Genomic DNA, 14,617 nt, shown 5'->3' on the forward strand with positions numbered 1-14,617 from the left:
CATTCGTCTAAATACATTGACTATGTTAATTATTGTCTCGGAAAATTAATTTTAACAGCGAGTTAGATTTTGAGTATAATTTTAAAAATATTGTTGTTGTCTTTATTCAATATTTGCATTGGCTTAAAAGGACTAACGGTAACATGAAACAGGAAATTGCAACAATTTGTGTTTTTTTATTTTATACAATAAACAATAGACTAATCTTTGATTTAGTGTGGGTGTCGAACAACTAAACTACTAAATAATAGTAAAAGAACTTTACAGCGAGATTATACAAAATATACAGATGTGAAAAAGCTAAAATAAGACTTAAATATTAAGAAAAAAAACTATACGCAAGTCCATATCAAATATGGTTGCTGCGCCGACGACAAAAGCGCTACACCTCTCCTATATAGGTACTCAGGGACCATGCAGTTACCGCAAACCGCAGAGAGCAACTTGAAAGGGCAAAAAAATAATTTCTTTTAATTATTCGCGCACTGAACTTTATATGTCCCACACTCACTTTCACTTTGGTTCGCTTCGTTCACACCATATACCCCGGAACCGTTCATTAGTTGTATCTGAATAGTGGATTTGTGTAAATGCGTCTTGTGCCCTTCGGCGACAGATTCGTGAGCAGCACCACACTGCGCAATTTAATATCACCCTGTATGTAGACCGTGTCCACCACATCCGGTTTGATGCGGTATTTGAAGTCCGTTATGAGCTTCTCATTCAAATAGACCTCGAACGCATTCTCCGCACACACGATGGCCAAACGGAAGGTTTTGCCCGGTCGAAAGTCCGTATCCAATTCGGAGCGTTCCTCATCCGCCCAAGCGCCATTGAACCAGGCATTCCGACACACGATCGCCTTGCCGATGGCGCCGCTCTGCTTGGAGAAGCGTGGATTGAAATGAAATGCGATGATCGGATGTGGCCAATAGTTTTGTCCCTTCTGCAGATTGATGTAGAACGATTGCGGCAGCAATTTCACGCGTCCCACAATCTGTAGACAGCGCCCCACTTTCAACGAATCAGCCGGCAGCAGTCCATAGTAAGGCAGCGGTATGCCACAAGCGATATTCTTCATTAAGGCAATCGAGCTCTTTATGCCCAACGGTGCCCAATCCAAATTCGAGCTGTCCACTTCGTCGTATGGCATGAGCACTGACTTGTCGCCGTTGGGCTGCTCGTCGAATATGTCCAACGCTGTGCGTATCTCTTTGGGATTGAAGCCGGGTATGTGCTCCGGGTAGCATTCCACATCGCCGCGCTCCATGCTCACGTCCTCTACATCGCCCTTCACCTCTATCGTCGACACCGACGTGTAGGGCAAACGATGCGCATACTTGGCGAAGTGTATGCCATTCACCGAAATCAGATAATCGCTATCGGTTATGAAGATCTGGATGGCGAATTTGCTGCCGCGATGCAGTGAGAATGGCAGTGCTGACGAGACCTCTTCCTTGCCCCAGACGCCTTTCACCTTCGTGTTGCGCACGATGTAATTCTGCGGCAGCCGTGGATTGATGTGCAACGCGACGTCGCGTGTGGAGTTCTCAATGACGAAATTTATCGAAAATCTGTAATGCAAGCGAATATGTAGTATTCTTAGGTTGAGAGCTCTTGCTGTGTCAGACACTTACCGCTCGCAGTTGAGCAAAATGTTACCGGTCACTGTGAAGCTGAGGCCCTCCTTCAGATTGCCGATCTTCTCATTTTGGTACACGGGCAACGGTTCCACATAGTCGTAGAAGGAGCTCTGGAATCGAAAGAAAAAATTATGTAACATAACTGTTAACTGGGCTTATGTGCTTTAATTAAGTGTAATAAAATCAGTTGTCAACATGCTTTGCGATAGTTTACAATCAGACGAAACATTACGCCCAACAGAAGTAAAACAATAAATTGTTGTAAAAATACATTTTTTATTTATGTTTGACATTCACCAACAGATTTGTAATCATTTACATATGTATTTTGCTGTTCAAATGTGGAATCGGAGAAAAGCTTGTTACAGAAACCTCCGGGTGAACATATTTCTATAACTTGACCCTTGTTTTTATCGCCAAGTTACGCAAAAGCTTACAAAACGAATCCCTACAAAGATGTACCCCATTTAGTTAAGTTCTTTTAAATTGGCTATCATAAACAGTTCTCAAGTATTAGGTCAGATTCATTTAGGTCACTAGATCAGTAGTTATCACGGTTCTTACTTAGCTCCACAAGTTCTATAAATACCTAAAACTTGAGTGGGTTAAACCCGATAAAGTTTTAAATCTTTAATTAGTGAACCTTCAAACATTAAGATATAAGGATTTGACGCTTCGTAAAGGTAGAACCGCTTTCGGTATCGCATATAATTCCGAATATTTTTGATGTAGTAATTCGAGAAATCAATTGAAAAGCCTCTCTTTGCGATATATATTCGTAGAAGGATCTTATTTCTACCTAACATCTCTTCTCGACCCCTTGAACTTTAGTATTTACCGATCCTAACAGGGTTAGATCATCGAAAGGGCAGCCCTTGACCGGATAAAATCCGGGTCAACTCCGGTAACTTAACACCGGCTGCAGTGGGAGTTGCAGTCGATCTGGATATTGTAGCAGGTTTAACTCCTACTTATACAGACTGAACCCTGGCATACAAAATACATTTCCTGCATGCAATGAGTCCCCGCATGACACTAACCACCTTTTTGCATGCCCAACGAACCCTACTCATCTAACACCCCTTTCCCTTTGGTCCGACCCCGTTAAACAGTGGGATTACTATGTACATAATTCATTTTTGATTTCCAGTTTTGAGGTATGATTCCATAAAATATAAAAGTTGTATTACAAATAATTTTAGTACATTCACCCACTAGGTGGTAACCCAATTTAATGGAAAAAACAACAGCGACAAATTTAGGCAATCCAGCCAGCATTACGTGAGTAACTCATGGCAGTCGAAAACATTTCATCAGCGCACAAAAATTTCGCTTTGACCCCGTGAACACCCAATTTGGTGTGGCAATTACTGCGTGTTCAACATACGTACATACTAACAGAGACATATGTAATATTGTTTATGTGCCAATTGTTTGCAGTTTGTTATAATAAATATTCAATTATGTCTGACATACCTTTATTTGTGTGTTTGTATGTATGCATAAGTCTAAATATATTCATAATGACAGCAACTGACATGTAATGAAGCCTTTGTTGGCATCTTCAGTGTAAATATTTAGTTTAAGAAGTTCGACTAAATCGCTAATGTTAACTAATTGAACTGTTGCTAATGGATAACAAGTGGAAAAATAACAGCAAACAATTAAGGTGTTTGTATATACATACATACATACATATATACCTAATTATATGTACATATGTAGTTTGAAGAAGACAGTGGGAAAGAGCAAGTGAATATTATATAGTACTGAGAAATTATCTAATGGCTTGAATATTTAATAGAAATATCTGTCTTAAATATGAGTTAATATACATACATAAGAGTACATCTGTATATGTATTTACATGTACATCAATTATATACATATATGTTAATTGCAAAATTTAATTAAAGAAATTTATATTGTCATTGAATTAATTGAGAAAAAATGGTTGAAAGCTTTTGGGTGTGGCAAGAATTTGATTGACAATGTTGTGTCTTAATATAAAGCCTTATAAAACAAACATATACGTCTATATAGATATTAATATACATAGATATATATGTATAATAAACGCAGGTTAATGTGATTAGCATACAAATTGTAGATTTTGCCAATCCAAAAATATTTACAAGACTTATACGGAAGGATTATTTATACGAATATAAGTACATAAATTATTTTTTATACAGGGTGCTCCATAATAGCTTTTTACACAGGAGCTAATTGATCAATTAAGCGGCCTCTGCTCGATTAAAACGCTTATTAAGATCGATTTATCATACAAAATAAAATGCATTGAAAATGAAATGCAAAAATATTAATCACCTGATGAAATTTAACAACTTCTTATGAAAAGCAAAAAGAAAACTGTATCACAGCTGATCGGTTATCGAGTAGCCGGCAGTATAAAAGGCAAAAAAGGGTTTCTCAATACAAATTTTAATTGATCAATTTATTTGGCTGTCTAAAAACACTATAAAGTATTTGTATGAAATTTTCCTGAATTCAGTTCGATTTGACTACGAACATGTCTTATACCCAACTACTATAGAACTTTGCTTTGCTTTGCTTCACTGAAGTAGTTTTACTATACTAGGCAACTTAAGGCAGTAGTCTGCTTTAGAAGCCGAAAAAACAGCGTTTTTTTAGCAAATTTTTTGAAAGGGAAGGAAATGATTGCGGTGAACGGAATTTTAAGACGATAGTGTACTATATTTAAGGCTTAAAAAACAATATTTATTATTAAAAAATATTGAAATTTTTTCAAAGTTGTAAGTATTTTTCTGGAGCGCCTGGAGTCGGATGGGATGGAGGTCGTGCGATGCATCTGAAACAGTCGAACCAAATTTGTTTTTTTTTAATTTTTATAAGTTCCTTTTCTTTATGAACTAAAAAAATACCGAAGAAGTTATAAAATTCCAAATTTTTTCGAAGTTTGAAAAAAAATTCACTTTTTTAAGAAAAAAAATTGACTTTAAGTTGCAAAACAAGTCGTTTAAATAATACTTTTGTCCAACTTTTTTAGTTTAAATAGAAGATAATTTAATATTGAAGCTAGATCACTTTGGTGTTTTTCGATCGGACATATATTCTTTTTGCTATCGCCAGCACCGTTTTCTAACACTTTTTAAAATGAAAACTCGAGAAAACGCGCTTTAAAGTCTGCCTGAGCATTCGCACCTACTCGACGCTCGGCCACTAAAACTGCTCTAGCTTCGAAAATATGTCGAATTGGCCTCTGGAATTTTAGAGACATATTCTTGGATAGTTTTAGAAGAGATTTCAAACAAAATAAAACAAAAAAATCGATTTTTTGAAGCCTGTAAAGCAGACTACTGCCTTAACTAATTGATGTCAATACCATGAATTCGAAACGGGAATTGTTTATTGACAATTAGCAAACGGTACCGCCTTTGCGGGTAAACATCAGCTTTTCATATGAGGTGTGTTCAAAAAAAAGGGGAATTTGACAATTTCTAATTGTCAAAGTTTTTTTTTATTATGTTAATGTACCTGAACCTAAAGTACGACAACATTTTCAGCTGTATTCATTGCTTAATTTGTCAGTAGCAGCCGCTAATGTTAGACGTGTTTTATGGCGATTTTCGCTTTATAGAAGCTCACATTTTCTTGTGTTCGTGAATTCTTGGTCAAAAACAATACTGTAACGGTGCCCCACCCTCCGTATTCGCCAGACGTGACTTCGTGGGACTTTTGGAACAATGCCTATCCCAAAAATCGAGTTTGAGATGTGTTTCGATGATTCGTAGAAGCGCTGGTAGAGATGCATAACATCGACTTGGGACTATTTTGAAAGCAACAACATTAATGTAGACGAATGAATAAATATTTATTTAAAAAAACGAAAATTCCCGTTATTTTTTGAATACACCTCGTTTTCGGGCTAAGACGAGAAATGAGTTAAAATGGAATGAGTCAACTAGCATTTCAATAAGTAATACACAATTTATGTACAACAAATTATTTTCTGAATTGCATAGCAAATTCACACACACATTTAAATACTATGTAAAGAGATTTGTTTTAGCAATTTAGCATTCAAACACAATTGCGCAAAATGCAGCAACAATTACATATAAAGTATATACATATGTATATCCTACTCATATTAACCCGGTACAATGTCATTGCGAGTGAAAAAAAATATATATTTAATTCATCTGAATATGTATTTGTTGTTTATCTAATTTTAGTATTATATTTTGCATTCATTTTATTGTTAAACGCTAATGTCGTCATCTCGACATATCACAGTTCGACTGGCAGCGCACACGTTCTCCATTATTTATGTGCTGTGTACAGTGTGCGGAATATTAATAGGTAAACTTGGTATGAGAAGATCATAATTAATAATGCAAATGCTTCTACAATATAATCGAAGACAATATATCACACTATAATCTCAGAACACACCTGCATTGGGTTGTCAGGGCGTATACTGAACCTCAGCTAATTTCTCAAAAAAGAAGAAGATGGCCGATGGACACAGACAAGCAACAGTCTGTGCTTTATGAACGTCCATAGCATTGTTTGACACTATTTATAGTATGAACTATAATCAGTCTCGATCATATATAGTCACCTTTATTCTATGCAGTTGTGCTGGTTGGGCACCACTAACCTAACCTCAATGTTGTATTTAAAATAGACATTATATTGCAAATTATTGTACATAGAAATTAATTATTACTAGAAATACCGTTATTTGAAAAGTTTTAATTACGTCGAACACTTGTGTCGACCGTTGAGCTGAAATTAAGTGTTTGTGGCAAATGAAACTTTCTATCACATTTCTATCACAGCAGCATGCAATCAAATCATTATAAATAATAAGCAAGTACTAGTTGACTAACTAGGTTTAGAGTAACACTTGTTGTTGTTTTATCTGGTATAGTGTGGCAAATATCCATACTTGCAGCTTACCTCATTTAGACCATGTGTGCTGTTCGACTTACAACAGCCGAAGAGGCAATCGAAAATACCGCGAAAACACATTTTAAAAATTTACTAAGATTGTTTTAAAAAATTATTAAGATTATTTTAAAATTTACGAAAATTATTTAAAAAATGTTTACTATTCTTTAAAAATTTATTGTTGTTTGGTATTTAAATTTTTTTTGTTGTTTTTGTATTTAAATTTTTGTTGTTGTTTTTGTATTTAAATTTTTGTTGTTGTTTTTGTAATATTTTTGTTTTATTTTGTTGTAGAAGCTAAAAACACGCATTCACTTAGGCTTTGGAACTCAAAAGTAGAACAGCTGCATAAAATCGTTGAAGTGAAGGACTTTCTTTATATTTTTTGTGTATGTATGTATGTATATCTACAGTTCTAAGTGCGAGTACGAGTGGCAGACAACACAATTTTTTTTATTTTCTTTTGATTTCCACTGGCAACCAAGTTGCTTTGTAGTCTGGGCATACGGGCGCTGAAAACCGCCTTTTCTCCACTTATGCTCTGCTGACAACAAAAATGTTGTTTTTGGCGTGTTAACAACTGGCTTTTGTTTATTTTTGTAGTCAGCCAGTAATTGCGTCTTCGTGTTAAGCCGCATATGCGTCAATAAATATGAAATTTACTTTTTTCCACCGAATTAAAGGCATACAAGTTCATTGTTGTTGTTATCACTTTGTTGGTTAACTCTTTCTTTCAATACTTTCAAGCTTTTGTTTTACTGAACTCAAGAACGTTTATCAACTTTTCTTTTCAAGCACAAGCGTCTGTGTAGTGGCTCATAAAGCAATCACAACCTGCCAAATATTCGAAAAATTCACAAACGCTTTGGCATTGCATGAATCACAGCCTCAGCGCTTGCCGGCTCGCTTTCAATCGACTCTCACGTACAACAATAAATACAACAATAAATTTCTTTCGCTTTCCGCTTTGCAATGTTATTCTCACCTATTGGACTTGCATTGGCGCTGTCTGCCTGCCTGCTTGATCTTGTCATTTACATATGTTTTTTTTTTGTTTTTTATTTATTTTATCAATTGTTGTTGTTGTTGTTGTTGTTGTTGTTGTTGTTGTTGTAATAGCTGTGCTGCGTATATACTTTATTGTGCGCTAATAAAGTTAACGAACATTTGTGTTAGTCATTTATGTGTGGTTTTTTTTCTATTTTGTTTATCTTCCACTTGTTAATATCAACAAATCGAGAAACAATATTGCAAAGTGTGTTGTTGTTGTTGCTGCTGTTTTTGTACAGCTGTTCACTAAATATATTTTAGCGGTTTTACTAGGTAATTTGAGCCGTTTTTCAATGTTTTGATTTCATTCGCTATAATTTTTTTTAATATATTTTCAAAATTTAGTTAAAAGGCGTGGCACACACACACATGTAAAAATTGATTGCAGAAATGTTCTAACTACGCGCTTGAAAAGTTGCAAAAAAGTTAACTACCGCTTAAAAGTTTCTTATTTTGATTTGATCACAGTCTCGCCTCGTGTGCTCGAGGTTTGTTTTCGCATTCACCTTCCACCGAGTTCCACCAAGTTTGGCTGCGAAATCGTCATCATCGAAAAATAAAAAATCGATTGCCATTTCATTTGGCCCTGTGACGCCTCAACATTTATGTATTTTCGTTTTACTTTTAATGCGCTATGCTTCACAATTCATCAGTCGCCTCGCATTACAAAATTCGTTTGCTATTCTAAAATTCACTAAATCCACACGTGTACACTCGAGTATTTCTATTAAATTTGCTACTATAAAATTCGACTAATTGTTGTCAAAATTCTTGTTGTGTTATTCGTCAGCTTTATTGTTGCTATTGTTGTTGTTGATTTCATGCTTTCCTTTTGCGTTTACGACATGTTTTGTCATACAAATACGCGACTTGACTGAAGATAATCGTTTTGTTGCGCATTGAGCAGCTCCCATGTGGAGCGGGCTGTTCAATTCAATGTCTGTCTGTATGTATCTTTGTATGTGTGTGCGTATATTGAGCACAACGTTGGCTACGGTAGCAATGAGACGAAAAGCTGTTAGACAACAGCGAAAAGCTTCACTTATTCAGATCTCTTACTGCGAGCAAGCTACCTACATGCTTGCAATAACACATACATACATACACACTCAGTGAAATAGGTAAGTGGAACAACCCTTTCCAACAGTATGAGATGGTTGAGCGGTAAATACGAAGCAGAACGACTTTATGATACCCTACTTTCAGAAGAAAATTTTATTTTGAATCACTATTTTGGAAATTTTGAAAATAAAAAAATAACGGTATTTTTTTTTTTAATATTTATTTATTCGTCTACATTAATATTGCCGCCTTCAAAATAGCTCCCAATCGAAAGTATGCACTTATGCCAGCTCTTTTTTCAATCGTCGAAACACTTCTCAAACTCGATTTTTGGGATATTCTTTAGCGATTTAGGTGTCAATAATTTCTGGTATGCTTGTAAAACGACAGCCCTTTAAGATTATCTTTCTTTTTGAAAATAAGAAAAATTCAAAAAATTTTGAGATATGGAGGCATCGTTAGGGATCGTTACAGTATCGGTTTTGGCCAAGAATTCACGAAGGTATGAAGGTGCTTTTAACAAATGCTATATACAGATTAAGCAGTGAATGCAGTTTCAGGGGGATGTACGAGTATATTAACATAATAAAAAATAAAAAAAAAAATCATCGGATGTTTTAAACTTTCCGTTATTTTTCTCTCTCTCTCCAGATTTTTAACTTAAAATCTCTCATAATAGACTATATGAAATTTTGAAGTTTAAATACTATTTTCGAACTTTTCAAAACCAACTTTTTACATTTAATTGTTTTAGTGAAAGAGGTCTATTAATTTGTACCCAGCAAAATTAATAATGTAATTTCGAGAGATTAATTGTGATAAATAGTTGTAGCGGTAAATATTTAATGTATTTTATTTTGGGATATATTTTTTCAAAAATAAAAATTTTCTAGTTAGGACATTTTTGGTATTATTTAAATTTTTTTAATTTTTTTTTTTTTAATTTTTAAGTTTCAGAATTCTTGAATACCGAATGTAGCGTACAAAATCAAAACAAATTCATTTACAACTATTAAATATGGTAATGAGTACTTGTTTTCACTGTTGTTTTGATTGTAATTCTAATATTCTCACGTATTACATAGTTTAGAACAACAAGTATCTCTTGCATACATATCTACATCAAATGTTTTTGCTTAAAATATATATTATAGTTATATGTATAAAAAACTACATGCTCTAATTTTTTATAACAAGCTCTCCCATCTCTAAACGCGCTCAGAGAACTAACGCTTCACAGGTCTTGTTGTGCATTTGTAGGTGTAGCTATCTGTATATGTCGGTATGTGTGTGTAGTATACATATATCTCTCCTTGTAAACTGTTTACTAGCTGATAAGAAAGCTCTTCAGACCTCGCTTTGTTTTGCGCGGTCACCAACTCATGCTGTTGCCCTGTTGGCGTCTTGCTCTTATCAGTCTGCTGTCAGTCTCTTTTTATGTTTTTTATAGATTGGGGTTTTTTCAACCACTTTTAATTAAAGAAACAACAACACAAGGAGTTGCGGTGAGTGGGTGGTTCTTAAGCAACAAGTGTGAAAGGTCAGGGATTGTGTCTTTATTTTGTTTCTTAGAAGGATTCATAAATATATAAAAATTGTTGAAAGCAGTACTGTTAATATAACGGTATTTCCATCGAATAACGGTATTTTCTATATCCTCTTTTTAAATATTTATTCTATTTACCAATACTTCGACAAACAAAACTACACATTATTCTCATACCAGGTGTTTCTTGTTTTACTCCCCTAAAAGTATGTTAAAAATTTAGTATTACCATTGTTTAAATGGTGCTTGTCCGAAAACACAAAAAAAAAAATCGTATAAAATATTGCATATATACACTTTATAATATAAATATATATAGATATTTATTTTATTTTAACTATTTAATATATAATTTAAATTTAATAGAGGAAACTAATTTTCTCTGATTTTTTTAATTTTTCGCAAATATGGCAGCACCTTTACGAACAAAAATATCACAAAGGAAATGAATAATTTGACGTTTATCACACCAACAAAAATAAGAAACGAATAGAAACAAAAACAAATTTGTACAAATCATATGAGTGTCAAAAAAAAGCTGATTGTAACTGCTTGAGGGGTGTAGTATTTAACAATACATTAAAAATAGATAAATTGGGCACAACTACGTAATTCCAAAAGCAGTAAATTCGCTGATGAGCTAATTATTTGTTAAACTGCACACAAGTCATACTAAAACTAACCTATATTGACGCTTCATTCAACTACACTATCATATACATAATTAGAAGGTACATACATCTATTTCATCACCACTGAGCACTTCAATGTCATCAAAATTATCCACCAACTCAAAATCACGATGTCCACCATCCGTGTGATCATTGAACGCTGAGGACCGGCGTTGCACGGCAAAATTATCAATGGCCTCATAAGCTTCGGCAGACGCCTCGATAGCGGCAAAATCGATGCCTCGTCGATGCATTTCTGCTTTTATTGATGCGATTGTCTGATCTACGTAATTGGCACTAGTCAACGGCACACGCACACGACGCAATATCTCGTACACAACCCGCACTGATAATGCGTGTCTGTTGGATAACTCTTGCAACCAGACGGCGCGACAATTTTGTCGAAATTCAATTTGATTACGTTTGGCACGCAAATACTGGAAACTTCTACTTGCACTTAAACCGAAACGCACATATGCATCCGCGAATTCACAGAACTGCTCGAATGCACTGCACACACAAAATGCCAGTGCGGCCATAATGGAAGTTACGCTTTAAACTGTCTTTTGCTCACACAGTTCCCACTCAGTGTATCTTCTCACTCTCAGGTCGTGTAGTCTCCATCCATTAATTTTCGTTTAGCTCACCTCTGCTCAACATCTGTGTTTGCTTACATGCCGTTTATCATATTCTGTTTTGTTTTTGGCTTACGCTGAGCAAAAATTGGACCCGCCGTAGTGTATATCCAAGTCGGTGGTGGTGGTGTGAGCGCCAATAGGGGGTGGTGAGGTGTTTGCACTGACGGTCATCTAAATATGTAGGTACGTATATAAGCGCGTATTTTGTGTAGATTTTGCGTTACGTTCAGCTTGAACTTGCACGACTGACTAAAATGAATGGCCCAATTTATTTCGGTCATAAATACCAAATACAATGACCCCTTCCCACAACGAGCTGTACTTTATCATCGATTAGTGAAACATATCAGCGGTTTACTGATAAAATGACGTTTTTTGTTTTTGTGGTTTTTGAAAAATGTATGTTTGTATTGGCTTATCAATTATTACATAGTGATAAGAGAGCTTTATATATTTATATAAAACAACAATAAATACTATCTTATTAAGTAATAGGTTTTATATGATACTCACAAATATATCAAAAATATGATTTATAATATGTAGCTTCAGTTATTTATAATTTTTAAAAATAGAAAAATAGCTTGCACTATTAAAAATAATTAAAAAATCATTATAATGTATTGTATATTTGCTTATTAGTAATTTTAACCCAATTTATGTACTCACCCTTCTATCATCATCGCCATCTGAGCCATTGCTCGATTGGCATTTATTATAGCAGGGCATTTTTAGTTGTTGTAGTTTATTGTTGTTATTATTATTATTAGTTCTGATTGCTTTAGTTAAACTCTCGCATTAATTTTTTTACTTTGTTTTTTTTTTTAACTTTTTCTTTTCTCAGCTAACACATTTTATCTTTTTTTATTTTTAAGCGGTCACAACATCACATTGGCTATCGCTACCTAAACAAACCGCAATCAAAATAACACCAATGACTAATTTAAATATAAATACTTAAGTACATATTTACTCAGCAAGCGCGCAAGGTGATCGAATGCGACACTATCGCACTTTGTTGTTTCAATTTTGTGTGGCGATCGTTGCATCAAAGCGAACTCATCAATTTATGACACATGATTTATGGAAGTTGTGGAAAAGGTAAGATAGCAGTAATTTTTTTTTTAGTTTTTCGCACCTGTGAAGGCGACTGCCTTTTTGTTTTTGCTTTTTATTGCACTTTATACTGCCTGCAGTAAATATTTCATTAAGCCGTGGCTGCTAAAAAAGCTTAGCCCTTACACAGTTGCACTAATGCTTTTCAAATAAATTTATATTATACACATATTGATAAATGCTGACGACGCTGTTTTATAGACTTCTTTTCGCGACGATCAATTCTTGCAGACTATTTGAATGTTTGGTAGAGGAACTCATGAGAAATTTGCTTACATATTTATTTGCAATGAATCTACTACATAGAAGTATACTTATACGAATATATAGCATTTGTAGTTATGTATGCATGTACATATATACTTATAGTATGTTTGTATATAATATTATCGTCATTGAAGCAAAATATTTTTCATTTCATTTATTTTTGTTTGACCGTTGCTTTATATATTTTTGGCTAATTTCACTTACTCACGCAGTGTTTTCTTTTGTTTTTGTTTATATAATTCACGTTGAAATAAATTTTGTTTGTTGCGTGACATGCGTGGGTGGTAAAGGTGCTGATAAATGTGCGCTGATAAGCGCTTACATACAAATATTGTTGTAATGAGGACTCATCTACAAGCATAATTACTTTTTTAAAGACATAAAATTCATTAAAACATAGTTTCTGCTTTAAGGGGATCCCCGCCCCCTTCTCGAATTCAAATTTTGACGCCTTTTTTTTAAGTTGAAAAGTAAAGAAGATTTTCAACGATTTGATTTATCCTAGTTCATACCATATAGAATAACGTATTAAGACAGTAGTCTGCTTTAGAAGTCGAAAAAAAGCGTTTTTTTAGCAATTTTTTTTTGAAAGGGAAGAAAATGATTGCGGTAAACGGAATTTTAAGACAATAGTGTACTATATTTAAGGCTTAAAAAACAATATTTATTATTAAAAAATATTGAAATTTGTTCAAAGTTTTAAGTATTTTTCTGGAGCGCCTGGAGTCTGCACTTGTAAATCGGTGCCGGTTATGGAAATTTTTTCAGAGTTGTAAGTATTTTTCTGGAGCGCCTTGAGTCTGCACTTGTAAATCGGTGCCGGTGATGGAGGTCGTGCGATGCATCTGAAACAGTCGAAGCAAATTTTTTTTTTTAATTTTTTATTCTTTATGAACTAAAAAAATACCGAAGAAGTCATAAAATTCCAAATTTTTTCGAAGTTTGAAAAATAAATTCACTTTTTTTAAGAAAAAAATTGACTTTAAGTTGCAAAACAAGTAGTTTAAATAATACTTTTGTCCAACTTTTTTAGTTCAAATAGAAGATAATTTAATACTGAAGCTTGATTACTTTGGTTTTTTCGATCGTATACATATTATTTTGATATCACCAGCACCGTTTTCTTTTTTTTTTTTTGTGAAAATGAAAACTCGAGAAAACGCGCTTTAAAGGTCTGTCTGAGCATTCGCACCTGCTCGACGCTCGGCCACTAAAACTGCTCTTCCTTCGAAAATATGTCGAATTGACCTCTGGAATTTTAAAGACATATTCTTGGATAATTTTGGTAGAGATTTAAAACAAAACAAAAAAATCGGTTTTTTGAAGCCTGTCAAGCAGACTACCGCTTTAAAATTTAGAACCGATTGGATTAATAGGTTTTGAGTCACTTCATGCGCCAGTCGTAAAAACACTGTTTCGAGAAAAACGCGTTTAAAGTTTTGAGACACTCTCGCCGTCGCCTGACGCTTCCACCATAAATCGACTATATCTTCAAGAGTTTTTGAAATTTTCACTTGAAATTTTAAAGGAACATTCTTGAATAGTAATAGATTCGAATTATATTAAAAAAAATTGATATTTTTAAACTGAGAATTGGGGGCGTCCCCTTAAATAAAGACAATTTCGAATTTAGTTCAGCAATTCATTGTATTTGTAGCATAAAATTCACGTTTTTTACAAAGT

The 14,617-nt window shown here is 34.2% G+C and overlaps 1 protein-coding gene across 3 annotated transcripts; it reads right to left on the minus strand.

Moving 5' to 3' along the window:
• Positions 1-153: 153 nt before the first annotated feature.
• Positions 154-12,429, minus strand: LOC105213068 (galectin-4). Of its 3 annotated transcripts, XM_011185612.3 has the most exons (4): positions 10,982-11,633; positions 1,638-1,753; positions 512-1,574; positions 154-443 (listed from the first exon to the last, which is right to left on the minus strand). In XM_011185612.3, the coding sequence occupies exons 1-3, from the start codon at positions 11,450-11,452 to the stop codon at positions 560-562; spliced, it is 1,602 nt and encodes a 533-aa protein (XP_011183914.2). In that variant the 5' UTR covers positions 11,453-11,633; the 3' UTR covers positions 154-443; positions 512-559. The 3 variants fall into 3 exon arrangements, with proteins under 3 accessions (XP_011183914.2, XP_011183916.2, XP_011183915.2); XM_011185614.3 differs by lacking the exons at positions 154-443; positions 10,982-11,633 and adding an exon at positions 12,221-12,429 and having other exon boundaries at positions 450-1,574; XM_011185613.3 differs by lacking the exons at positions 154-443; positions 10,982-11,633 and adding an exon at positions 6,594-8,519 and having other exon boundaries at positions 450-1,574.
• Between the last annotated feature and the right edge of the window lie 2,188 nt (positions 12,430-14,617).

This window comes from Zeugodacus cucurbitae, chromosome 3, assembly GCF_028554725.1.
Source record: "Zeugodacus cucurbitae isolate PBARC_wt_2022May chromosome 3, idZeuCucr1.2, whole genome shotgun sequence".
NCBI lineage: Eukaryota > Metazoa > Arthropoda > Insecta > Diptera > Tephritidae > Zeugodacus > Zeugodacus cucurbitae.